At 51.6% G+C, this 26,837-nt stretch overlaps 1 protein-coding gene across 3 annotated transcripts in view; it reads left to right on the forward strand.

Moving 5' to 3' along the window:
• Positions 1–26,837, forward strand: part of ZBTB16 (zinc finger and BTB domain containing 16) — a 182,927-nt gene that overhangs the window by 111,785 nt on the left and 44,305 nt on the right. For all 3 annotated transcript variants that reach the window (XM_032360465.1, XM_032360466.1, XM_032360467.1), the window contains exon 4: positions 11,024–11,110. In XM_032360465.1, the coding sequence (XP_032216356.1) occupies positions 11,024–11,110 (87 nt within the window). The remainder of the gene's footprint in view (positions 1–11,023; positions 11,111–26,837) is intronic.

A 26,837-nucleotide genomic window follows, 5' to 3' on the forward strand; every position in this document is an offset into this window, starting at 1 on the left:
CTTCAGGATGGGGATAAGGTTAGAACTGATGGGAGAATTGACTGGTACGTGGCACGTTAAGCTGTTAGGACGGTGCTTACTTCATAACATTCAGTAGATTTTGCCATTTGTATTCTTGTTCCCACTGTCGGGATGGTAGTAGAACCCTGCTGCTCCGCATGGAGGGCGGTCCTTGCAGGACCCCTTGCACCCCTGGATGGGAAGGGTTGGGGGGCCGTTGCCTGAAGGCCGTTCTGTTGCTAGGCGCCTTCATGGTCACTGCCTGGAGACCTCCCAACACCTGTGGCCCCACTGCTTAGTGAACGGAACCCCTGGATTTGTACACTTGTAGGGCGGGAGCAGCTGTCAGGGGCTCCTGGGCCCATGAGGACACTGCGGCTCCCAGAGGTGAGAGGCAGGACCAGGATGCAGTCAGGGCTGGGGAAGGCTGCCTTCCCTCTGAAAATAAGTGGGAATTTAATTGGAGGGAGTGCTAGGGGATGTTGGGGGACTGGGTGGTAGCTGACCTCAGCTCGAACTTCTGGCAAGCAGGGTTTGGATCTTGGCCTTTGCCCATGGAGCAGCCTGGTTTTGCTTCTCTCCATTGTCCAGACAGGCTCACGAATCTCACACCCTGGGGAGGGGTGCTGGGGCGGGGCCACCAGGCCAGATTTCGGGGGGAAGGCCTGTGACAGAGGACTCTAAGGGTGCTTCCGCAGAAAGGAGCAGGGTCATTGAGGTTGAGGGAGGAAGCCAGGGGTTTGGGTAATGGACAGAGTTTTGAATCTGCTAGATGCCCATAGAAACCCTTCTTTCCACTCTGAACCTCTCACCTGAGAAGGCCCTAGTAGGGTCCACAGGAGAAACCAATTGTTGGTATCCAAAGGTTGAGGGGAGATCCCATAAAATCATGGCAGAAATCTCCAATGACCTTTCTACCTAGTCTCCTTCAGATGCCAAGACTGCAGAGTTATCTTTCTTAAACAAAAAGCTGCAAGTCCCTGAGAGCCTAGATGTCCCCTGGAACCCCAGGCTCAGTCTTCCCTTTGGCCTCATTGGCTTGGCCCTGCTCTGTCTGGCTAATGATTCTCCCAGTGTCTGGACTGTCTGTTCCACGCTGCCTGCCTGATGGAGCAAGGTATTTCCTTGAGAAGGAATCCCCTGTCTGAACCAGAGAAGCCAATCCCGGCTCGGGTTAGCCAGCACCTTCCCATTGCCAAGGGTTGTAAGCACAGGAGCTCCCTTTTATAGCCATGGAGAGCGGTCTCTGCCATGTGCCTCCAGCTACTTCTCACGCAACACCCGTCCATCTTCTCTTGACCCTGAGACATGTCCCAATTTAAAACTTGTCACTTACAGATGAAGAGATGAAGTGGCTGACCCAAGGCTACAGAGCGCAGGCAGGGACAGTTGGGACTCTGAGTCCTTTCCTCTCGATGGTGTTTCAGGCGAGCTCTCCTCAAGCTCGCTCTCCACTGGCCTCCCCTCTCGGTGCCCCGCTGTCCTCCCCAGAAGCTGAACACCTTGTGTGCAAGAGTTTCAGGGAATGCTCGGTCTCCTCTCTCTCGGGTGTTTGTCGCAGGTGGGTCTCCCTCCAGGAACCCTGGGGCTGGAATCTTAGGGACTGGAGTTCCAGAAGGCTCAGACCAGAGGCTGACCCCCTAGAGCCCAACAGCTTGATGACATGAAGCTAGCCCAGAATCATAGTAACTATTCATGCACCTGCTGTGGGCTAGTGTTTCATGGAGGGTGGACATGGGAGCGTTAATCCCACCATTTCAAGGAGGAAAGGGAGTCTACAAAATTGGCCCCAGGACCCTGTCACCAGTGAGGAGAATTCTGTTGCTGGGTCTGGCCACCAGCTGCTGGGGACTTCACCTCGGGTGGACGTCTGAGTTGGCCCAGCGTGTCTGGATGTCTAGTCCATCCAGAGTGGGGCCTGACGTTCTCAAACAAGAGAAGGGGTTGTGTCACTGCCTTGATTACCCCCCATACCTTGATTAGCCAGTCATGGGAGTTGCCTGGGGAAGAAAGGGGTTAAAGGCAGCCCTAAGACGAACCCCCAAATCAATACTCTTGCTTCGACCCTGGGAAGATTTGCGTGCTGTTGTTTTTGTTGTGACAGATTAATTATCCCACTTGTATTTTATTTAAAATAATTCACCTTAAATAGGCTTGCACTCATTTTAGAAGGAGGTTGATAGTGCTGTCAAAACTTGGCCGTGAGTGTTGAGAGCTGACTGGAGAGCTGCCATTTCTTCGACCTTCTCCCAGCGAAGAGCGACTGGGGCCCTGTCTTTACTTGTACATTGTTGGTCTGTTTTGTTTTTTATTTTAGGTGGGAGGGGCAGAGGGAAGAGGAAGAGCATGAATCTTAAGTAGGCTCCACGCCCGGGGTGGAACCCCACATGGGGCTCCGTCTCACGACCCCGAGATCATGATCTGAGCTAAAGTCAAGAGACAGACACTTCATTGACGGAGCCTCCCCCGCTCCCCCCACCCCCCGCCCGGGGCTCTGTGTACATTGTTGGTTTGTAGAGGGGTTTCATGGAGGTACCCAGTCGTTCGTGTCTTCTGCTTCTTTTATCTTCCATCCCCCAGAGAACATCTGCTGAGGACTTGTCCAGAGTGGACATCTTGTCTCCCTTCTTTTGTTCCCTGTGTTTTGGCTGGGTGGTGAGAATATTGCAAATGTTCTGATATGTGGGTCGCAGGCCTTTGCTGCTTTCCCGGGCCCAGGCCTTACCAGTGGGGGAGGGCAGTGGGGACAGTGATGCTGCTGACGTCGGGCTGCGTTGATTGAGTCCCTCGCGTGCGCCAGGTGTGCTGTTGGAGCGGTTGGTTACCTATGCTGTTTAAATGAGTCCTCACTCAGCCCTGGGAGGCAGCTGCTTTGTGCCCAATTATAAGATAGGCCCGGACAGGAGAACTCACTTGCCCAGCGAGGAATGACAGAACCAGGACTTGAACCTGATCTGTTTGACCCCGGAACAAGGGTTGTTGACCTGTCTGGTATACCGAGCACATGAGTTTATACTGGTGGCCAGGGGCTGCGTTTCTAAGCCGGCTGGGTTCCTGCTGGTGCTGTAGCTGGTGACCAAGAGAGCTCCAAAGGCTCTCTGAGAGTGAGTTACAGGCATAAGGGACAAGGAAGACCCAGGATCCCAGTGACAGCCAAGCACACCAGGGCACCGTGGGACCTCCCGACAGCATGAGGTTTATCGGGTGGGGTAAGAAGTGCTCTCTCAGACTGCAGACGCCTCAGCCTTTCCTTCTGACCCATTGCACAGTCTGGTCTTTGACGGGGCAGATGCTGAGCCCCGTGTGAGAGGTCCAGCCACTTAGCAAGTCATTGATGGGGAACTGACATCTAGAGGTCCAAAAACCTGCCACTCGCAGTCCCCTATTAGTCCCTGTCTCTATTGGCATGGCTTGGAGATGACCCTGGTGGCTTCCTCCGTCCTCCCTTGGATTGGGGCCTGCACCCTTAGTTCATTCACTGCCCCCCTGCCCCCCTCCCCCATCCTGTCGTGGGTACCCTGCCCCCACTCCCTTGTAGGCTAGGCTCAAACTCTCCTCCAACTGTACCCTGAGCCGGTCTCCTGTCCAGCCTGCATCTGCTCGCAACTCCCCCCACCCCCGTCCCCGAAGGAGTGTCCCTCCCCGAGATTCTGGTTCTGGATCAGCTGTTGTTGTGTTGATCCAGGAGAAAGAGCGAGCTGGAGAGAGAGAGAGCAAGCGGGCAACGAGCCCGCCTTCCAGATCCTCTCGGGGAGTACACATCTCCTTGAGTGAAAGAACACGCAGTGCTGGCCTTTGGGATCGGCAGCCGGTGTTCTCTGTCTGATAAGAGGTACTGTAAATAAAAGTGTACACCACGGCCCGCTGTAAATGCCCCGTGTCTGTACTCATTGTTCTGACAGCTTATGCTTTTTTGGGTCTGCTGTTTTGGTACACTCTGTACTTCCTTATGTAAGCAGGCATGCGTATCTCATCAGAACATTCAAGATGTTTATTTTAAAATCTCAAGGAATTAAAAGAAAAAGCACACACTACTCCACATGAGATGCTGGCAAATGTGAAGTGGGTTTTTTTCAGAGCACCCCCTACCCCCGCCTTCTTATTAGCATGGGGGTGGGAGAAGGAGGGAGTTGGCTTTTTTTTTTTTTTTTTTTCTTTCATTGGCTTCTGCCTTATTTACTTCAGAGAGGCACCAGTCTACTTCTGACTGTGTTTGGCCACTGCTACTCTCCTTCCTGGATGCCAGCGACCACCCCCCACCCTGTTTCTGGTTGAGGGGGCAAGTAGGGAGGAAGGTTGCACCCTTTGCAGAGGGGAGATGGCAAAGGGAGTGTAGGGGGCTTGGGAGGGGGGACAGCTGCGGGGAGCCTGATGAGTTTGTGCTGGATTTCAGCTCTGTTGTTGGAAGGCTGGGTGGTTAGGGAAAACTTAATGGTTTTGAAAGGGGTTTCCAGGCCTGGGACTCCTCTGATTACTGTGAGTTGGGGTGATCCTTAGCACAGAGCAAAAGGGCCCCCCACCCCGACACACACACATGGAAGCCTTAGACCATCCCCAGCCTCCTTGAGGGCTGTGGTAGCTGCCTCCTTTCTTTCTAGCTCATCACAACCTGTGTGGGGCCCTCTTCCTTCCTAGAGCCCCTGTCTGGCCTTCTGGAGGCATCCAGAAGGCAGAGAGGAATAGGAGAGTGTAGGAGTCTGGGAGATTCAGAGAGTCAAGCACTCCTGCTCCCCCCGGGTAGCTCACGAGGCACCCTGAGCCTTTTCTGCAGGATCACCCAGGATTGGCAGGGCAAGGATGTCTGTCTGTCCGTCTCTTTACCACCGAACCTCAGATAAACTCTAGGTCTGGGCTGGCAGCAAGGGGTCGCTCAGCAGATTTCTGCCAGCCCATTTGGGGTCCTCTCTGGCCGTTGGAGGCCTCTTGAGGGGGAGGCTTCTGAGTGTACTGAGGGAGGGGTTGCTTTTTCTCTTGCAGGGATGCGAGTGCTGGGCAGCTGGGTGGGGAACAGAGGGAGACCATGCTCCAGAGGAAGCAGACAGCCCCATTTCCACCCTTTCTCTGCCCCAAACTGCTTCAGTGCCAGCTGAGACCACGTCCTTGAGTTTTCAGAAGGCCCAGTAGAGAACACAGAGTCTGTAGAATAAGGACTCTGCCACCCCCTAGGGGACAGCCTGGCAGTGCCCTGAATGGCCACTGCCCTCTTCCCAGGCCAGTTGTGGGCCTGGAACCTGCCGGAGGGCTTCTTTGTTTCTGGAGTGAGCATGACCACAGCTGCAGGCCAGGGAGGGAGCTGGCCCCTGGGAAAGAGCGGGGACAGACCAGAGGCCAGCCCGCCTGCTCGCATAGAGCTTCTAGTCTGCCTGCCCGGGAAGACCCAGAAGAGCCTGGCTGAGCAGGATGCTGGCTGCGTCTTCTCGGGCTCATCCAGGGAGGATTTCGGACCTGGATTGGGGAGCAGCTGCCAATGCTGGTCCTTTGACAGATTTTCCTGCTCCCCTCAACAAGACAGTCACTCACCTTTAAACGAGAGGCATGAGGGGTGTGCGTGGGTGTAAGAGAGAGAGAGAGAGAAATTATAGTGAAATATGTCTTTATAAACGTGAGCCTCACTTTACACAAGATTAATGACCTCCAAATAACTGTACATTGAACTTGAGTAAAATCAATCATACTTTGCACGGAGAAGTTCTTTCAAGGAATCGTGACCCTGAGCCTGACTGGTGGTGATGGTAGCTACTCCTTGTGGGCTGTGGGTATCTGCCCACCCCCTCCCCCGGATAGAGGGCCGAGCCCTTTACCCACCATGTCACGTCCTCTGAGGGACTTACTTTTATTCCCATTTTACAGAGGGGGTGACAGACCCACTGAGATCAGGCAGTGTGCTCGGGGCAGGGTCACCACTCATGACTAACCTGGCTGGGATTCGAACTCTGACACATCGGACCCAAATCCTGAGCTCTGACGCGTGCTTTCCCGCTCCTGAGGTATCCCTAGCATCGGAGAGCGCGTGTATCTGCCGAGTGCGTGGTGATTGACGAGGGGCTCGTGTTCATCAAGATCCATCTTCCCCTTCCGTCTTCACCCCAGCACATCCCACTTCCCAGCTCAGGAAGGAGGGTCATGGTGGTGTCCGCGGCCGGGAGTGGCGGGGCCGGCCCAGGAACCGGTGTTCCCCACTCTAGAGGGTGCTGTTTGCTCAGATCTGTAATCTTGAGGGAGGATGGCCAAGGGTCCAGCCCACTCCCTCTTCCGGCTGTTCTCCCCCTTGAGTGTTGATTTCGGTCCCGGCCGTCCATCCCCTCCCTGACCGCATCTCTCCTCCCTGGCTTCATTCCAGCCCGCCGGCCTCCTCCTCCTCCTCTGTCTGGAATGGGCTTCCTTAGACAGGGGCGTGCTTCTCCCTTCAGCGTCCCTACTCAGATACCGTCTCATCAGAGAGCATTTCCGTGCCAACCCCATAAAAAAGAGCAGCCCCTCACCCTCTCTGTCCTTCACTTAATCTATTTTTCTTTTTTATCACAGAGCCCCGCCTACTTTATATTTACTGGGTTTTTTTTTAATGTATTTTTTTAAAAGATTTTATTTATTTGACAGAGAGAGATCACAAGTAGGCAGAGAGGGAGGCAGAGAGAGAGGGGGAAGCAGGCTCCCCGCCGAGCAGAGAGCCCGATGTGGGACTCGATCCCAGGACCCTGAGATCATGACCTGAGCCGAAGGCAGCAGCTTAACCCACTGAGCCACTCAGGCACCCTATTTACTGGGTTTTTAAAGATGTGCCTTCCCTTCTAGAATGTGAGCTCTCTGAGGGCAGGGATTCTGTCCCTCTTGTTCATTTATTGTTACCTGCCTTTGGGCACGCGCTCAGTGGACACCCAGAAAACGTCCCTGCGTGTGGGAAGGATACGGCAAGGCATGGCCATCCCTGAGCTGTGCCCTGGTCTTCTCCCCACTCCCGAGATAAGCTCCAAGAGATGTCGTGGGGGTCAATGCTGATGGATCCCCGTGCACCCATTGTGCTCGACGGACACGAACGGCTTCCTCCCTCCATCACTGCCTCGCACCGATGCTTTATAAATGTATTAGGGCCTGCATGATGTCACTGTAATGCATTTTGGGAAGAGCCATGTGGTTTATACACACTTGAATTGCTTTGAATGCAGACCTGACATCATAGGGGAGGCAGCAGTGAACAACATGTGCACAGCAAACAGGCAGAGACTGTCTTATTGATTAACAGATGAGGCCTCTATTATTGATCAAAGCTTGGTGAGGAAATTTATCACTTTTAATTTCAGGGCTGCCAAATATTTCTGCCTCTGAGCCAGCCATTACAGAGACAATTTAAAGGCACATGCCTCCTTGGGAAGAGGGGGTTTCTGCCTGTCTTTGCTGGGCTCCTGGGCCCGGGAACAGTCTGTCTTTGCTGTTGGGCTCACCCTGGGGAGTTGGGGAGCGGGGGCCTCGGTGGGGGTAGGGGAGTGCCAGGGCTTCATGAACAGGGCCTGTGATGGGAGCCAACGTCCGGGGTCTCCGCGCGTGATAGGAGATCTGACCCGTCCGGGTGGACCCGGCTCTGCACAGAGGCCCCGGGACTTCACAGCCTCGGCTCAGTGTCGTGACTTCAGCAAGGCAGGCGGGGAGAGGGGAGGATGCGGAGGGCAACCAGCTGTGGTCAGGCTCCGGCCACGCCGGCAACCTTGCGAGATCACATGTGCTGATCTGTTTTTATCTTCATCTGAGCTTGTCCGATGGCACACATCCGGCCTTTCGTCTCCTACCTGGCCTCCTTCCTTTCTCTCTGCTTCTCAGTCCTTGAAACAGAGGCTGCCGTCGCCGTGTGGATGGCTGTTTTCTAAGAAGCCTGCACACCACATCCCTTTCAGGCGGCGACACGGAGGCCCCCACCTGGTTGCAGGGCTCCTGCGTGAGGCGGAGTCCACGGGGCTCTCCGGCCCCCGCTGCCCTCCTCGGGCCTCCCCAGCTGCTGTCTTCTTTAGGGAGCCATGAGAACTGTGAGAACCAAAGAAAGAAATGCAGACAAAGCCAGATCCCGTACAGGTCGGCAGGAAATCACTGCTGGCTAGTGATTCGGGACTGGGGAGGGTTTCTCAGGCAGGAAGGCTGTGTCTTCGTCCACCCGTCTGGTCCATGCTGCTCTTTGAGGAACTTGCTGCCTTTCCAGTGTACGTGAATGGAAAGGGGTCCTGGCCGCCACCTGCATGAATGAATACACATTAGGGCTGTCTTGCCATCAAGTTCCTTCAAAAGCCCTTTCTGGAAGCCATGTAAGGCACATACAGGTCCTTGATCCAAGGACACACCCTGCAGCTTGAAGGGACACCTGAAGGTGTCCGTGACCTCCCCGTCTCCAGGCAGAATTCAACCCCAGCTACCCACTACAACCAGCAATATATATATTTAAAGTTCTTAAGGAAAGGTGACTCTGTATCTTTCCTAGGGCACTTTTTCATTCACTTATTCAGCCAGTCAAGTACTATTTATTGAGCACCTAGAAAGGGTATATTTTGCTCGTCAGTTGGAATCTAGACAAGGTCAGTGTTCTAGAATCTGACGTTCTGTATGTGCTCTGGGATCTTTTACCCTTCCCCAACAAGAACTGTTTATTGCGGTTTAATATCAGCCTATACTGGTACCAGTTGTATTCTGAATTCTCTTCCTTATAGTATGGGTTGTTACTCTAAGGAATAGTTCTTAAAACTTTTTTTTTTTTTTTTAAATAATACTGGAACCATTTCTCCAGCTAGAATTTTACGCAGAACTTCGATGTAAAGGGGCATACTGGAATTTTATTTCCTTGAGTTGGGGGAAGGAAGCCCATACCTCACCTTCTTATCCATGAAGCAACTTTGCAGATGGAGCCCTAAGGAAGCCAAAATACCCAGAAATTAAGAGCAAAGCCTCTGAAGTCAGGCTTCCTGGGTTTGAATCCACTTCTGTCACCTACTGTGTGACACTGGGCAAGCTACTGAACCTCTATGAGGTTGGGGTTTCTTGTCTGCTAAAGGGGGATAAGAGCAGTATGTACTTCCAAAGGTTGATGGGAACAAAGGCAACAGTACATCTTAAGTATACCTACAACAGTACACCTTAAACACTTCGCATCGTGCCTGGTGTCTGGTAGAGCCTCAGGAGATCTGAGATGGTTGGAAAGCAGCACTAGGTTTTTGCTGTGAATATGTGTAAGAAGTTCTACCTTGGGCCGCCTGGATGCTCAAGGTCCTGGGATTGAATCCCGCCTTGGACCCCCTGCTTAGCGGGGAGCCTGCTTCTCCCTCTCCCTCTGCCCCCCACCCCCCGTCTTGTGCCCTCTCTCGCTCTGTCAAATAAATGAATGAAATCTTTAAGAAAAAGTTCTGCCACTCATACAAACATAAAACACAGGGTTGGAAGGAACAATGTGCAGGGTGTCCTGGAAAGGGCAGAACAGAGCTGGTGTGCTTGATGCGTGCACCCCGAGGTCTTTAGGATGCAGTGGGGTGGGAGGGGTCAGAGGACTGGGACCAGCTGTGCTCACATGCAGAGACTCGGGGCGGGTCCAGCCGTGTCTTCCAGGGTAGGTGGAGACGGCTCCCCGTGGAGCTGGGTGGCTCACTGGTCAGGCCTCATGGCCACGGAGAGGAACTTAGAATCAGTGCAGACTGGGAGCCATGTAACTTCTTGAGCAAGGATCAGGAAGGAAGCAAGTAGCCTTCAAGGCACCTGCCTGCACTGGGTGAATCTGGCCATTGGCGGGGGGGGGGGTGGCCATCCTGGGTCTATCAGCCGTCTGGGGGCCACCCAGCAAGGGCCTGGGTGGGGCAGTGAGAATCGACAGGCATGGCAAGAGATGCATCTAGAAGACATTTCGAATGAAATCGGCCGAGGCTTGAGACAGGTGCCCCCTGAATGAAATCACTGATCAGAGCCTTAAAGACTGTTTAGCAAATGGTAAAAAGTCCTATTTGTCTTGACACTATGGCCTTGTTGCTTTTTAATGGTTCAGAAAAAGTTTGCCAGTTTGAATCGCACCGAACTGATTGTATCGGTTCCACAGGTAGGTACAGTAACAGGTTCCTACTGGGTGCCGGGTTGATGCCACTGAGCGTGGGACAGCACACTCCCGCCCTCGGAGAACTTCCGGGGTGGCAGGAGACAGCGAAAGTGCACAGGCATTTCGGAGAGTGCAGTGGCGAGCCTTTGATCTGGAACGTCCGAGGGCACAGGGACAGGCTGCGTCCCCCACATGCCAGGCAGAGGCATGGAAGCCGGTGCGTGGATGGTGCCGCCTGTGGGGAGGGCATGAGGGGCGAGAGCGGCAGACACGGGAGGAGCAGAAGGACGAGCAGAGGCCTCTCGGTGGGGAAGAGCCTGGGCCCTTCGGGGAACCCCAGCGGCTGAGTGGGCCTGGAGTCGGGGCAGCGAGAGTGAGGGGCGGGAGACAAAGCACACATCTTAGCTTGTCCAGAAGGGCTTTGTGAGTCTCGGTGAGGAGTTTGGATTTCGTTCTGAAGACACAGGTAGTCATTCGGGGATTTTAAGCGATCGGGGGCTGGGGGTAGTTGGGGGCAGACAGTCTGGTTTTGGGTGCACTGAGTTGGGGGCTGTCCAAGTAGAGGTATGTCTGCCATCCCTACTTTCCCATAAGGTACAGTCTACGCAACGGGGCCCATCCCCCCCGTCTAATTCTTTACTCCTCTCCATGGAGCCAGCCCCCCAGAATCCTGCTGCTTCTTGGGGCATCTCATTAGGACCCCCACTCTGCTTGTGTTGGTTATTCTGATTTTGTTCCCTCTTCTCTCTGGGTGACCCTGGATGGGGGCATCTGGAGCTCATTTGGGTGGGTGGCCACGTCCTGGAGGAAGGGCTAGGCTGGCTGCCAGGGCCAGCCGCCGTGCCTGACTCGGGATCTTCGTAGGTATCCAGCCCCCTCCCCCAGCTTCCACCTACAGTTTGAGCCCAGGACTGCTTCCACACAAGCAGAATATCACTCTCACGGTGACTGCCTCCCCTGTCTTTTCAGCGGGTGCCAAAGCCTTTGTCTGTGACCAGTGTGGAGCCCAGTTTTCGAAGGAGGATGCGCTGGAGACACACAGGCAGACCCATACCGGTGAGTAGACCGACCCCCGTTCTCCAGGTCCTCCAGTGTGCCGGCATACTCCTGAGCAAACGCGACATCTCGTGCTGTCCTGGGGAGCTTGTGCCCTGTTCAGCTCCTCTCGTGTGTGAGGCTGGACGGCAGGAACCTTGACCCTGTCCCATAGCAACAGCTGTCCTGGCTGAGGTCTCCCAGGCCACGAGGGCCCCATTTTCTCAGAGCCTTCTAGCAGGCTCTTGTTGAGGTCGTAGAAGGTCCGAGATGTTATCTAGCATCCCCTTCCCTTGGTGAACGGTCAGGAAACCTCTTGCACTCTATCTGAATACCTCTGAAACCCTCAGTGGCCACAGCGGGCTGCTCTTCCCGCTGTGAGTCAAGTCACGGTAAAGGAAAGCAGTGTCTGCGTAAGGACGCACAGGAACCGTTCAAGCTGACAAGGTCACTGTATTTGGTTAGAGCCCTGGTCGCTCGGCGTCAGTGCCGTCACCACCGTCAGTCATCGTTACTGTAGCTCAGAGCCCTGGGGCCGCCTTTTGGAAACTCTGTAAGGTGGGAGGCTCCTCTTGTGTCATAGATGAGGGCCCTGCAAGGAGGGACAGTGACTTCGCCTACTTCAGGGTGGGGCCAGGAGGGGTGCCCGGGTGGCTCAGTTGGTTAAGCAACTGCCTTCAGCTCAGGTCGTGATCCTGGAGTCCCTGGATTGAGTCCCACATCAGGCTCCCTGCTCAGCAGGGGGTCTGCTTCTCCCTCTGACCCTCTCCTCTCATGCACATTCTCTCTCTCTTTCAAATAAATAAATAAATACATGAGTGGGGCTAGGACTGGGTCTCACCTTGGCTCTGCCCTTCCTGCCTGTGAGACCAGGGATCCATCCTTGAAATGGTCTTACTTGGGGCCCCCTCGTCTGTTAGAAGAACGGAGTTGTAATCGTACCTACCTCCATAGCGTCCTGTTGTCACAGGGATGAAATAAGATACTTTTTTAAAAAAAGATTTATTTATTTATTTATTTATTTATTTATTTGATAGAGACAAGTAGGCAGAGAGGCAGGCAGAGAGAGAGGGAAAAGCGGGCTCCCTGCTGAGCAGAAAGCCCGATGTGGGGCTGGATCCCAGGACCCTGGGATCATGACCTGAGCCGAAGGCAGAGGCTTTAACCCACTGAGCCATCCAGGCACCTCTAATATGAGATACTTTATTGGAAGTGCTCTGCAGAGTTTTGGCTCATAGTAAGCATTTCATATCTAGCATTAGGTATATTTTAAATATTTATGGACTTCCCCCAATGTGCCTGGCTTGCCTGTTGCATTTAAGGTATGGGGACATATGAGACAGACAACATTCCTGCCCGCCCCGTGGACCTGCGATTCTACCGGGGAGACAGTATAGGCACATAAGTGTGTAATACTGTGTCAGGTAACGATACATGACAGTAGGAAAATGAAGCAGGATAAGGGGAAGAGAGTGATAGGGAGAAAAGTCATATTCCAGATTAAATGGCCAGGCCTTTCTGAGAAGGTGACATCTGAGCAGGGTCCTGATGTAAGGGAATGAGCCTCTCAGATGGAACAAGCACTTGCAGAAGCCCTGAAGCCAGGTTAAACTTGACCATCTCAGGGAACAGCATGAAGAGCCTTGTAGAGGGAGAGTGGACAGGAGGGCGGAGAGTGAGGGGCAGAGGGGTGGTGGATGAGGCAAAATCAGAGAGGTCTCTCAGCCTGGGCATGGAATTTAGATTGTATTCTCCATGTGCTAAAAGTCCATTGGAAGGGGATAAAATATTTGCAAATCATATCCCTGATAAGAGACTTAGAGTTAGAAAACATAATTCTTAGAACTCAAAAATAAAAAATGGGCAAAAGGTCTGCATAGCATTTCTCCTCAAATAGACAAATAGTCAATGAGTGCATGAAAAGTTGCTCGACACCACTGGGCCAGGGGAAATACAAATCTAAATGATAATGAAGTCATGTTTTGTACTCATCAGGGTATGGCTATAAGACAAAATACAGGCAGTAAGAAGTTTGGGGAGGACGTAGAGAACTCCGAACCCTACACGGGGCTGGTGGGAATGGAAAATGGTGTAACGGCTTTGGACAGCAGTCTGGTAGTTCCGCAAAAGAGTAAACATGGCATTCCCATATGCATGGCAACTCTACTCCAAGGTGTCTCCCAAGAGAAATGAAAACATACGTTCCCACGGAAACTTGCACGTGAATTTTTATAGCAGCGTTATTCATAACAGCCAGAAGGTGGAGATGACCCGGTGTCCGCCCACTGATGAATGGATAAACAAAATGTCACTTATGCGCAGGATGGAATATTATTTGGCTATAAAATGGGGTGGAGTGATCCAGTCTACAAATAGATGAACCTTAAAAACATCTTGCTCAGTGAAAGGAGATGAAACATCCAGAATGGGCAAATCTAGAGACAAAAAGTAAATTTGTAGGTGCCAGAGGCCGGGGGAATTTCGGGGAAATGGGGAGGGACTCGGGAAGAGGTGAGGAAATGTTCGAGAACGGATGGTTGCACAACTCAGATTATAAACTATTGAACTGCACAGGGCATGAGTCACATGTTGTTGGTATGTGAATGATAGCTCAGTAAATACACATACACCCCACAGATATGTGGACAAACATGTACAGAGAGAAGGAAGTAATAGTCCACTGGAGGGTTTTGAATGGGAGAATGACATGACTTGATTCATGTGTTTAAAAGCTCAATCTGGCTCCTGTGTTGGGAATTAACCATGGGGAGTGTGTCGGTTAGTAATTGCTGTGTAACGAACCACTCCACCAGCAGGTTAAAGAACAGAGGGTTATTATCTCTGACAGTCTTGTGGGTTGACTGGGCTCCGCTGGCTGCTTTTCACTTGGGGTCTCTCATGAGATACGTCAGTCAAGCCGTATGTGGGTCTGGACATGGCGGATAGCTTCCTCACTTTCCATACTTGCCACACAGCCTCCTTCACAGTAGAGTGGCCTGAATTTCTTCTGAGACAGGTCAAGGCCCCAAGTGTTTAGAAGTGAGGTAGGCTGAAAACCTATAGCATCCCTTCCGCCATGTTTTATTGGCCAGAGCTGGCCCAGGGCAGCCCCAGACTCAAGGGGTAGAAGGCTAGACTTCCCTTCTCAAGGGATCATGACCGACAAATCCAGAGTGTTATATGGCAGCCATCTTTGGAGACGGGCTGCTAAACTACCACAGGGGGCTAGTATGGAAGAAGGAAGACCAGTCTGTTGCTGCTCCTGGTACCACCATTATGTCGGTGGTATTTTCGTGTCCTGTGACCTCCCACGATCTGCCTTTCCCAAGTGGAAAACGTGGTGTCACAGGCCTTGGTCTGTGACTGTTGGAGGAGGGCCTTCTAGATGAGCATCTCCCTGACTTGGTTAAAGGGAAGGTGACTTGAACGTGATTTTGCCCAGGGTTCTGGAGCCAGTTATTTTGAAAGCCAGGGCAAGACCCAGGTGTTCCCAGGGCCCAGCCAGCTCCTTCTGGCTAGACCACACATGGCAGAGAATTGCCCTCTGAGATTTCTGATCTGGGGCCTGTGGTGACCAAGCAGTGGCAGCTTGAGCTGTCCATGCAGATGAAATCTGAAGCTCCAGGAAGCAAGCCACCTCCCAGCCAGAATCAGAGGCGAAGGCTGAGTTGGCAGGACGGGAGGCTGTTTGCAAACGGACCCCATGCACTTAGTGAGCACCTTCTGTGTGCCTGGCATCCTCCACTGAGGGGGGTGGGTACAATAGGGATCAATGCAGACAAGCCTCTCTGTTTTTATCTTAAACAACTTCATTGAGATGGAATTCACATACTGTACAGTTCACCTGTAAAAAGTATACAACCTGATAATATTTGGTATATTACACTATTTTTTTAAGCATACAATTCAGTGGTATTAATGACATTTCCACCTGTTTTTAGAATCTGGGTTGGTTCAGTTTTGAAAATTGAGAGGCGTTTTAAGGGACCAGTGCTTTTCTAGGATTTATTAAGTCAGTGAGACTTTGGAAGTGGCTGACACCTTCCAGAGAAGGCTATTTGACTAGTGGTTGGAAAGAGAGCCTGGAGTTTGAGTCAGAAGCCTGAGGGGGGCTCTAACTGCACAGGTGGGGTGCCAGATACACTTGAAAGCCAACGGGAGGGCAGAGAGCACACCAAAGAGGAAAAGGAGCCGAGACCCTGGGAACAGGGAAAGTCATGGTCATGCTGCTCTGTATTTCTAATACCTTCTTGGATAAAAGCTATTTTTCCATTATACCCATTTAATAGATGAGAAAAAAGAGGCCTAGAAGCCACCCATTAGGAAGTGGAGAGCTGGCGCTTGGCCCAACTCCATCTTCAGCCCTCTTCCCACTGCCCCCCACCTGCCTCCGGGGTGACTTACTGTGGTCCACAGGTGTGTGGCTGAACGACTGGGGAGACCTTGTTCAGAGATCCTTTTGCTCAGGGCCCTGCCTGGGCAGGGCTCTTTTGGATCGCTGTGACCCATTTAACTAAGGATCCCCATCGCCCTTCTGGGACAGGATACACCTTGCCCGAAACAAACGGAGTCTGGGAGTTCCATGCCCAGAGCTGCCGTGTTGGGGACTAACAGAGCGAACCTGCGGCATGACGTCGGATGGGTGATCAGGTCGTCTTCTAGGTGTCTTTGAAACCAAGAAGTGAATTTTGTAGAAAGTAGCTCTCATTCCACTTTAGCCCAACGAACGGCATCTTGACGTGTCACCCTTCTGACGCCACTTAACCCGGATTTCTGTGGTGGGGTGTGTGTGGGTGACTTCTCCGACACCCCCTCCCCCAGGATCTTGGTGGGCTCCGGCTGGTGCTCTGGGAGGCCCTGCCTGTGGTTGGGCTGGGCTTGGGCTTTGTTGTCATATTTCAGCTTTCTGTTTTGGTACAGCGAAGACTTTGAGGAGATAAACAGAGATCACTTTACACCTTTTATATTATGACAAATACATATTGCAAAACACTGCTGCTTCCAGACTGTCGGGCTGCAGAGCAGCGAGGAATTAACAGCTACGCAGCTCCCTGAGATGCCTGTGCTTCATTGACACATCAGATTTTTTTAACTGTTCAGTAAAATAAAAAGCGAGAAAACACGCGCACGCGTGCTCGCACACACACACGTACGCACTTACACACTCCCCCAGCGTACCGCGGAGGTTCTATATTGGGCATGTCTGAAATTAGCAAGTCGTTCTTTAAGTCCAGATAAACTGATAAATACCATTAATGGCTTAATTTATACTCTGGGTTTGAAATTTGACACATGGACACTATCTTGGCTCAGGAAACACAAGTGGTTTTGTGCCAGAGGTTTTAATGACCGATCAGTAATATAAATTGCTGCATCACTGAACAGAAATAGCTTCTCCGTGTCATTTGATCTGGAAACTTCTCCGGCCAGGCAGCAGTTAATAAATTTAAAAATAATTACCCTCTTTATTCAAAGTCAAACTAATTAGGAGTGGGTTTTACAAATCATAATGTTGTTCAAGCCACTGTACATCCCCGTTTGGGACCTGAGCAGGCCTGGGGGGCAACAGAGGGGATCGGGTGGCGTTAATTAGAGGACAGGGAAGCTGCCTTGGCTCTGAGCTGAAGGCAAGGAGATCACAACGGTCTTGAGCGTGCCCTGCATGGGAAGGAAGCGGTGTCGGGGAGGGGCCTTGGGGGGGACCAGTAGGAACTTTCAGTCTTTTCATTCATGTGTAGGGACATCAGAGCAGACGCCTGACTGTGTCACGAACATGGGCAAGAGGGGCCATCGTGGGTCTGCGTGGGTCAGACCAGAGAGGCCAGGAAGGGTGTCTGAGTGCATGGCTGCTTGGGGAGGACCGACCTGCCCCAAGACGGGAATGGAGAGGAGGCTCTCTGGAGGGCTTTACCCACTGGGCAAGTTTCAGCCCCGAGAGGGTGGCTCAGGTTTGCCTTATAGGCTTCAGGGAAGGTGCTCCTTCAGGGCCTAAAGTCAGAGTGCGAGGTTCGGGGTGGTTTGTGCGTAGTGCCCCCCAGAACTTGGGACCTGGTGGCAGACCATTTAGTATCCAATCCTAGTTTGATGATCTTGGGCATGTTGCTTAACTTCTGTAAGCTTTGGTTTCCTCCCACACAACATGAGGGTGATGGTGGGGTCTGTCCTATAAGGGGTGTTGTGAGGATTTAATTTGATCATCCGTGTAAAGCACTCAGCCTAGGCCTCACCTGGGTATTTCACCCTCCAGGAGCACCAGGAGCATGCCTGGCCACGTTTTAGAGGAGGCCTCATTGGTTGGTACCCTGGAAGGCTCAAGAATCTTGAATCTTCTGCTGGTATCCTAGCCCATGTCTGCTACCATCAGGAGCCTGGGAATTCTGGGTCTCTGCCTTCTTCAAGTAGACTTTCTGTGTCTGCCATCGCACCTGAGACCCTCCTCGTGCCCTGGTGAGGCAAAGAGGCAGACAGACACGGCTAGAGCCATTGCCAGGTTTAAGATTTCTGGGGCTAGGGGGGCACCTGGGTGGCTCACTGGGTTAATAAGCCTCTGTCTTCGGCTCAGGTCATGATCTCAGGGTCCTGGGATCGAGCCCAACATTGGTCTCTCTGCTCAGCGGGGAGCCTGCTTCCCCCCGCCCCGCTTGTCTCTGCCTGCTTGTGATTTCCCTGTCAAATAAATAAATAAAATCTTTAAAAAAAAAAAAAAAGAATTCTGGGTCTAGGAAGTATAAGGGTCATCTGGGAGGCCCAGGACACGAGGATGACCTAGATCTCTAGACCTGTCCTGCAGACATACAACTGTCCCCTCCAGCTGACTTGAGTTAGACTATGCAGCTATGCAGCTGCTTGGTCCACTCATTCTTTCATTTATTTCCTAAGTTTTAAAGTGTCTACCATGTGCAAGGGCTTTGGGGAACTGATAGATGAGGGTGAACAAAATCTGGTCCCTGCTTTCCTGAAGATGACAGTGTTGTGAGGTCAGTGAACGCAGGGGCTACTTGCCTTGGGTGCAGAGTAGACAAGAGCCGTACTCTATTGGATACTTCGGAGTTCCGATTTTATTTAGGTCTTGGCTGCAGTCCTAACACAGACACATTTTTCTTCCCTATTCTTTGCCAGAGAAAACTTAGACCCAGAAAGATCAAGCAAGGCCAGCCTGGGGGACAGCTAGCTTGGATGCCTCGCCTTCTGCACCCTAGAGCCCATGTGTTAATGCTGTCTTCCCTCCCCAATGGGGACTGGGCCTTGAACCTAATATGCAAATAGGGGTCAACAGCCTGTGAAATCAGGGGGCAGAAGCCCCTATTTGAAAAAGGGGGTCAGTTGAAAACGAGCAAAGACAAACTAGAATCAGAACCCAGGAGTCCTTACTTCTATTCCAAGCTTCTTTTGACTTTGACTACAGAATATGGCTTTCTTTTCCTGGCCTAGAAAAAGTTGCTTCATTTCCACAATCCTGTGTCCCAGAAGAAGCCGCTCAGGCAGATGCAGATGTTGACTTGCGGGTTCCCCTCCCCTTGGTGTTGGCTGCAGAGGGACGGACGGTCCTGTGGTCCAGAAGTGGCTAACACACCTGGTGGCCAAGGGCGGCCATGCTGTGGGATCTGCTGAGAAAGCAGAGAGCAGGCGCTAGAGAGAGCCCTGCCCCGGAGTGCTCTCCTTTTCAGTGTCAAGGAGGCTAGGAGGCACCTTGCTAGAGCTCTGGAGGGAGGAATCAGTAAGGACACCCACACTCTGCAACAGGGTGACGGTCCCCTCCCTGTGTACACAACTCCCTGTGTAGCAGAGCTACACCCCACGCTGGTATTGAAAGCCAGCTGCTTCTGCTGGCCCCTCTCTCATCCCTGATAGGTTAATGGTGCTTGGGGAGAACTCCAGGGATGGTCTCTGGCTCTGACTTTCAGAACAGAAAATAAAGTCCTTGTTTGGAGGACATTCTGTGGGGGGTGACCTCGGAAGGGGCGTCAGGAGGTACAAGTGGGGGAGAGGGTCTCCAAGGGGGAACAGCCCCATTCCATACTCAGGATGGCTGCCCACCTTGCTCCTCTCCTGCCCCAGATCTGGCACAAGGGCAGTGCTGGGCCCCGAGGAACCTTGTCAGGGGTCCTGGCCCCTCTGTCCCACGGCAGTAGGTGAACCAGCAACTGTTCTGCATGCCCCCCACCCCCGCCCCGCCACCCCAGCGGGGCAGAAGCCAGGTACCGGCCCCAGTGGAGGAGAGGGTGGAAGGCAAAGGGCCGCACGATGACCAACTCAATCTACCTAAAACTTCACGGGGACAGAAAGGCAGAGTGAGCCTCAAACCCCTGCCCGAGCTGGAGGGCACGGGGGAGGACAGGTCATGGGAGGAACACATGGATTCCATGCATGCTGGTGTGACCTCCCCATTGAAAACATAATAGCCTCTGACTTTTATAAATATCAGGGGTGATTTGTATAGCATTTCACACGGTGTGCCAAGGAATTGAACATGAGAAAGCCCGGGAACGGCCAGGGAACGTCATGGGCACTTTGGGAGGGAGAGTCATATGCTGCTGTTCGTACAGTCAGTGCACCAGCGTGGACTTACTCTTGACCTATTTCATGCTGTTACTATAAAGGCATGTTTGATGCCTAATATAGAGTTTTATTTTCCAAGCGCAGGGCTCTCGGCTTTGTCGGAGCTGCTCGCTGTGGAGTAGGGAAGGACAACTCAGCTGTCACCTGCTGGCCCAGACAAGCCATCCTTTACCCTAGTGGCTCTTGGGCCCCTCTGGCTCCCTTCTTGGGGGGGGGCCCTCCATGCTTCTTTTCAAAACTAAGAAGCTTTATTTTATTTAGAGCAATTTTAGGTTTACAGCAAAATCGAGTGGAAAGTACGAAGGGTCCCCATGATACTCCTGGCTCTCCCCCTACTCACAGCCTCCCCCACTGTCAGGGTCTCCCACTAGAGTAAGACCTTTATTATCCCCCACACTGTCAACATCTCCCACCACAGTAAGACCTTTATTGTCCCCCGTGACCCTACACTGACACCCTGTAAGCACCCAGAGTCTACAGTTTGCATGATGGCTCACTCTAGGTGTCCTGTGTCCTGTGGGTTTGGACAAATGTATAATGACCTGTACCTACCAGAGTTGTGTCATACAGAGTAATTTCACTGCCCTAAAAATCCTCATGCTCTGCCCATTCATCACTGCAGTACCTTTTTTTTTTTTTTTTTTTTTTAAAGATTTTATTTATTTATTTGACAGAGAAATCACAAGTAGGCAGAGAGGCAGGCAGAGAGAGAGAGAGGAGGAAGCAGGCTCCCTGCTGAGCAGAGAGCCCGATGCGGGACTCGATCCCAGGACCCCGAGATCATGACCTGAGCCGAAGGCAGCGGCTTAACCACTGAGCCACCCAGGCGCCCACTGCAGTACCTTTTATGAAAAGCATTGCTGCTTTGAATGGTGCTTTTAAGGGGATTGGTGGTGCTTGGTTGTCTTAAGGGGTAGAGGAGGAAAGTTCACCCAAGACCAGACTGGGTTTGAAAAGGTTGGAACTCATTGACTCAGTCGACCTCTTGAACATCTGCTTTGTGCCAGACATCGATGCCGAGCCCTGGGGTGCAGCAGCGAGTGGGACTCCTAGGGTCCCTGCCTTCACCAGCCTCCCACTGTTATGGGAAATATGGTGGCTGTGATTGTTGTGTTGGGGGTAGCATGGTGTATGGAAGCGATAATGAGTTACGAGAGAACTGAGTTCTTCTCTGGGCTCTGTCACAGGCTTGCTTTGTGACATGGAAAGAATTGAATTGTTTCTCTTCCTCTCTCGAATATTGGGTGTGCGAACTGGGCAAGAAAAATTGCTGTTTTGGGGGTTCTTTGGTTCATAGCACAGTCTAAATTCTGATCCTGTATGGGTAGTCTACAGTTTCCAACCTTAATTTTCACCTTTGTAAACTATGATTAAATTATATGTGGTTGTTGTAAGGACTGAATCAAAAACTCTCTGTACGGGGCTTAGCCCACTGCCTGGGATGGGGAGCACACCTTCAATGGCGGCTTCTTGCTTGGGTCATTTTTAGCTATCTATGCCGTCTGTCCCTCACCAGAAGACATGTTTATCTTTCACTTTATTTAGATGCTTATTCAGTAAAAATTTAAGTGAATGTTATGTCTGAAGAAGGAATTAAAGATGAAGTTCTTTTGTATCTTAAAGATTACCCCAGAAATTTGAGGGAAACGATAGAACTTGGTGTTTGAGGACTGTGGCTCAGACCTCCTGCGGTGCCGAGCATGGCTGCTTGTCAGAAGTGATCTGACCTGGTGGGCCACACCCTGCCCCAGTGGCCGATACAGGCAGGGATTTAAATAGTACGTCTTGGGGTGCCTGGGTGGCTCAATGGGTTACTCTGCCTTTGGCTTAGGTCATGATCCAGGGTCCTGGGATCGAGTCCTGCATTGGGCTCTCTGCTCAGCAGGGAGCCTACTTCTCTTTCTCTCTCTGCCTGCCTCTCTGCCTACTTGTGATCTCTGTCTGTCAAATAAATAAATAAAATCTTTGAAAAAAAAATAGTACGTCCTGTTCAGGAGAAGGACTAGGATTTGAGTCATGGGGTCCTGGTGGTGAGTCTGCTGGGCTTCTGGGACGCCCACTGCTCTGCTCTTCCGAGCTATTCCTTCTCTCTTAACGTTGTCCTTGGGCAAGGCCCGACAGTCAGCCCCAGGCCCCCACTTGGACCCCGGGTCCCCTCCCCTCTCTGTCTTCCTGTTCATCCCATGTGTTTTTCTCTCCTCTACTGCTCTGCCTCCGCTTCCAGCCCCCACCCACCCCTCCCCCTCAAGACACAACCGCCGCCCGAAGACAGAAAGGAGTTAATAAAAACCGATGTGTAACTGAAACTTGAAAAGCCATAAATCGCCTTGTTTTTTCTAGGATGTTGGTAGCATTTTGATTTAATAGTTGGACAAACACAAGGGCCTATTTTATTCAGAGTTTACAGGCCTCAAGGCTGTTATTCCTCCAAATTTAATAGCATTGAAATTGCAGGGTTTGCTATAATTTGCCTATCGCTTTCTGCTCCACCATTGATGTTTATTGTCAGCGGGATGGAATCTCAATCCGACTCACTTAGATAACATGTCTGTTAAACATTTAGATAATTGTACCATCATTAACTTGTCACATTATTTTAGAGATTCAAAACAGAAGCAGGGTAAGTAGAGGTAGGGGAGGTGGGGGGAGGAGGAGGAGGAGGAGGAGGAAGGGAAAAGCTCCCCTGAGTTCAAGGACCAGGAGATGAGAGTTGATTTTACACCCTTGACATTTCAATGGAGGCGTCTTAAGTTCCTGCAGAATGAGGCCGAGGCTTGCTCGCTGCTGAAGCAGGGGGCCTCTCCCGGGCCCGGCCAGGCCCTGGCGCAGTGCAGCCAATGCTCGGAGACCCACAGCCTTCGTTTTGGCCCCGGCTTTGGCCTTCATGTACCAAAGATCAATTTTTTAGCCTCCCTTAGGGTTGCTGATTACAACATTTTATGTAATTAATTACAAAGCAATGAGAACACCCGAAATGTCCAAAGGTAAGGAATCTGTTAATTATAGTACCTGACATGGAAAGATGTCCATGATGTTTTGTGTGATAGAAGCTGGTTAGAGAAAATAGGTTGTATCGTGTGGTGCCATTCACTACAAAACACAGAAGCTGTCCCGGAAGATTCTAGAGGGCTCTCTAACTCTTAACAGTGAGTATCTTTAGAGAACGGGATCACAGAGCAAAGGTGGTTTTACTTTCTGTTTTATCTATTTCTGAACAATAATAATTATAATACTTATTTATAGGCATGTATCATCTATAAAATATAAAAATGAAGGTCACATTGTAAGTAAGAAAAATAGCACTTAAAAAAAAAAGATGTTATTTATTTGGCAGACAGAGAGAGAGAGACCGTGAGAGAGGGAACACAAGCAGGGGGAGTGGGAGAGGGAGAAGCAGGCTTCCTGCAGAGCAGGGAGCCTGACATGGGGCTCGATCCCAGGACCCCCAGTTTATGACCTGAGCTGAGGGCAGACGCTTAATGACTGAGCCACCCGGGCACCCCAAAATAGCACTTTTAAAAAGGACTTTTTTTGGGCGCCTGGGTGGCTCAGTTGGTTAAGCGACTGCCTTCGGTTCAGGTCATGATCCCAGAGTCCTGGGATCGAGTCCCGCATCGGGCTCCCTGCTCCATGGGGAGTCTGCTCCCTCTGACCTTCTCCCCTCTCATGCTCTTTCTCACTGTCTCTCTCTCAAATAAATAAATAAAATCTTTAAAAAAAAAAAGGACTTTTTTTTTTGAGAGGGAGAGAGAAAGAAGTGGGGGAGGAGCAGAGGAAGAGAGAGACACAGAGTCCCAAGCAGGCTCCCTGCTGAGCGTGGAGCCTGACTCAGGGCTCAATCCCAGGATCATGACCGGAGCTGAAACCCAAGTGTCAGATGCTTCACCAGTGGAGCTGCCCAGGCGTCCCAAGGAGGAGGACTTCCCAAAAGAAAAGGCTTCACGTTTAAGTAATTGGAGTTTAAGAGCCACCCAGGGCTTAAGTGTCTCAGCTACACAGCCGCGACCCAAGCCTCCTGTCTTGAGTCACCACTTCTGTGTTCACCAAAGGCCTGGACAGGGGAAGCAGGGTGCAAGAGAGATTTCCATTACACCGAAGTGAGGACTGAAGTCCTACCTGTTAGGGTGACTGAGGCCAGAGGTAAACAGGCAATTCTGGGAGCAACGAGGGGTCAACAGTGGCAGGATGTGAGCTTGACATCTACAACCACCCTCCAGAAATTCTGCGGTTCATGCCCCCTGGTCCCACATGGGGGACTGTGGTTGTGGCTGGCTGGCTTTGGAGCCCATGTGATGTCCCATGTCCGCAGGGCCTTCTCTGGACTCGGGCAGGAGAACTCACTATTGCCGTACCCAGTTTGTGCACGCCCAGTGACATGGCGGAATAGGGGGAAAACATGCGAGTCAGTAAACAAGGGTTAACGTTTTCCCGATCGTACTGTAAATAATGCAGCTGTTTGGGGGTGGGCAGGACAAACAATGTAAATATTTCATAGACTGTAGGCTAAATAATATATATATTTAGAAAAGCTGCTTAAATATTTCATATGCTGTGGCACAGACTTCTGCCAAGGGGGGGTGAAGTGGGTTACGGAGGCTGGTGGGGAAGGAGGGGTCTGTGGTTGCCTGCGGTGGGGACCCCGAAGACCAACAGAATGTGTTTGTGAGGCTGGGTAGGCACAGGGACGGGCAACTGGCAGATCCTGGGAACACGAGAAACCAGAAACCTCAGATTTTTTTGAAACCATCCTTCAAATATCCTATAATCTCTGTGTTGTCTTTTTTTCTCTTTTCTCTTACTGTGGGAGAGAGACAAATGAAACCTTATGACATGAATTTATTTTTAAAAAAGCAACTTCCAAGCCAAGAGAATTGAAAACCTATATCCACACAAAGACTCAGACATGAAGGTTCCCAGCAGCATGACTTGCAGCGGCTAAAAACCAGAGACGACCCAGGCCTGTCCCACCACTGACGAGCAGAGGGCGGTGGAGTATTACGCAGCCGTAGAAAGGAACCAGGGGCTGAGATCATGCCATCCCAGGCATGTGCGTGGACCCTGCCATGAAAGAAGGCAGACACAGAGCTCTGCGTGTCGCAGGGTTCCGTTTATGGGACGTGTCCAGGCACGTCTTAGAGGCCGAGCCCATTGGTAGTTGCCTGCAGCCGACGGGGGAATGGGGAATGCCATCCGGGGTGCATGGAGTTTCTTTTTGGGCAAAAAAAAGTGGGGCTTGAGAGTGTTGGAGACGGTTGATGGTGAGTCCATTCAAAGCCATCAAATTGTGTGCTTTAAAATGTAGTACTCCTCTAGGGTTTGTGAATTGTGTGGCAGCTGAAACAAAAAAGCAGCTTCCAGGGGTGTGGTTGGTTTGTGGAGGCTCGGCCTGGTCCCCTCGGCCTGCCATGTCACAGGCCGTCCTAGACAGGAGGCGGGGTCAATGCCAGAGGGACCGTTCGGACAGTCATGCTGTTCCCAGGAGGCACCAGGGGGCTCCAGTCCTCCTGGGCTCAGTGGTGCCTCCCTCTGCTGCCCACTCTTCCATTTTCAGAGTTGGGAAATGGGAAAAGTAAAAGGAAAGACACAGCTCCAGACCTGCCACGGGAGAGAGACGGGCATCTGACGACCTCCGTCAGGGAGTCTGGGGAGTTGCCGTCTGGGTAGATCTCAAGAAGAAAAGCTGGTCCTTACCTTGCCGGGGGGTCGGGGGACGTCCCTTTTGCCGAAGTCTGCGTGATCGGCATGGGGCCAGGGAGCCCATTTTAAGAAAAGAATCCAACAACTAATAGCTGCTCAGTGTGGGGAAATTAGGAAATACAGTGTCTTTTTGTTTTAAACAAACGTGGAGTGATCGTAGGCAATGTACCTGGAACGCACCCGCCAACAGGCCTGTCTTGATAATCACCGCAGTGGTTTCCTGGTGTTCTGCCCACACCCACTCACTTCTTGTGTAAGCCCTGATGGGGTTACTTGTGCACCGGGATGTGCCTTTTGCCTTCCACGCTTTGGTTGGGGGACCAGGTCCCCTTTCTGAAGGACCTTCTGGGGGGACCCGCTGGCAGAAGGGACTAACAGAGACCCAACGCATTATCGCCTCTTACCTATCGCTCCTTCTGTCAGCAAGATAAACTGGGCTGGCTGGGCCCTTGCGCAGTAGCTGTTTACTTGGCCATTCCAGGCCAGCTTGAGATACTGGGAACATGGCCAGTCCCCCCATTTGATCTCCTTAAAAGCTGTTTCCCTTTGGTTTTCTCTAGCCTTGCAAATGGCCACTCGCCCTGGGCAGGATCTGGGCAGGTAATTTACCTCCTCTACTAACTTAATGAATAGCCCCGCCCGGGGCCTGGACAGACCAAGGAAAGTCTAGGCATCAATTTATTTGCCAAGTTAAAACCCAGAGTTAAGCAGCAAGTTAAGCATCACCATATGTTAAGTGTCCCAGGGCCAACGAGGGGGAAGATATCCTACAGGAGAAGGACCCCCGTCAGATATTAGGAAAAAGGCTTTTCTTTTGGAATTTCCTTCTGAGAACATTAGGAAAAGTTACTTAGCCGTGGGATTGCGGGTTTGGGTCAGACAAAATGTTCCCTGCCCCCACTAGGAGAAGATCCATTACAGATTGGAAATGACTTTGTCTCTAAGTGCCCATTGTCAGATGGGATACACATTCCCCTCAACCAAACAAATATAAAATGCTTCCAGCCTCTGCTTCGGATTTTCTATTACTGTTTCACAGGACTCTAGAGAGTTTTAAGATAGCAATTTGATTAAGCTTATGGGGAAGATCCCATCAGATAACATTCTTTTTCTGCAGGTAGAGATAATGTGTTCAAGTATTAAGTATGTTTTAAAGGTAATTATCTTTTCCATATTCATTTTAGTTACAGGAATTGAAAAGGGGGAGACTTTGCATCTGAAAAGCTGCCCCCTGGGCCCTAGAGTCACTCTAACTTCTCTCCTCTGGGAAACACTCTTGAGGTTTTTGACAAATGAATGTTTTTCTATTCCGAAATGCCTTGGGATCCCTCTCTCCAGAGAGGTAGTCTGGAAGGTGGGGTTTTGGTCATGGCCAAGGCTGCCTAGCCTGGATGCCTGTTCTAGAATGCTTCTGGGCCCCCCCGCCTCGGTTCCTGGCTGCAGGGGGAGGCCTGGTTTCTACTCCGAAAGAGGACTCGCCTCATCCCACAGT

This window comes from Mustela erminea, chromosome 9, assembly GCF_009829155.1.
Source record: "Mustela erminea isolate mMusErm1 chromosome 9, mMusErm1.Pri, whole genome shotgun sequence".
Lineage (NCBI taxonomy): Eukaryota > Metazoa > Chordata > Mammalia > Carnivora > Mustelidae > Mustela > Mustela erminea.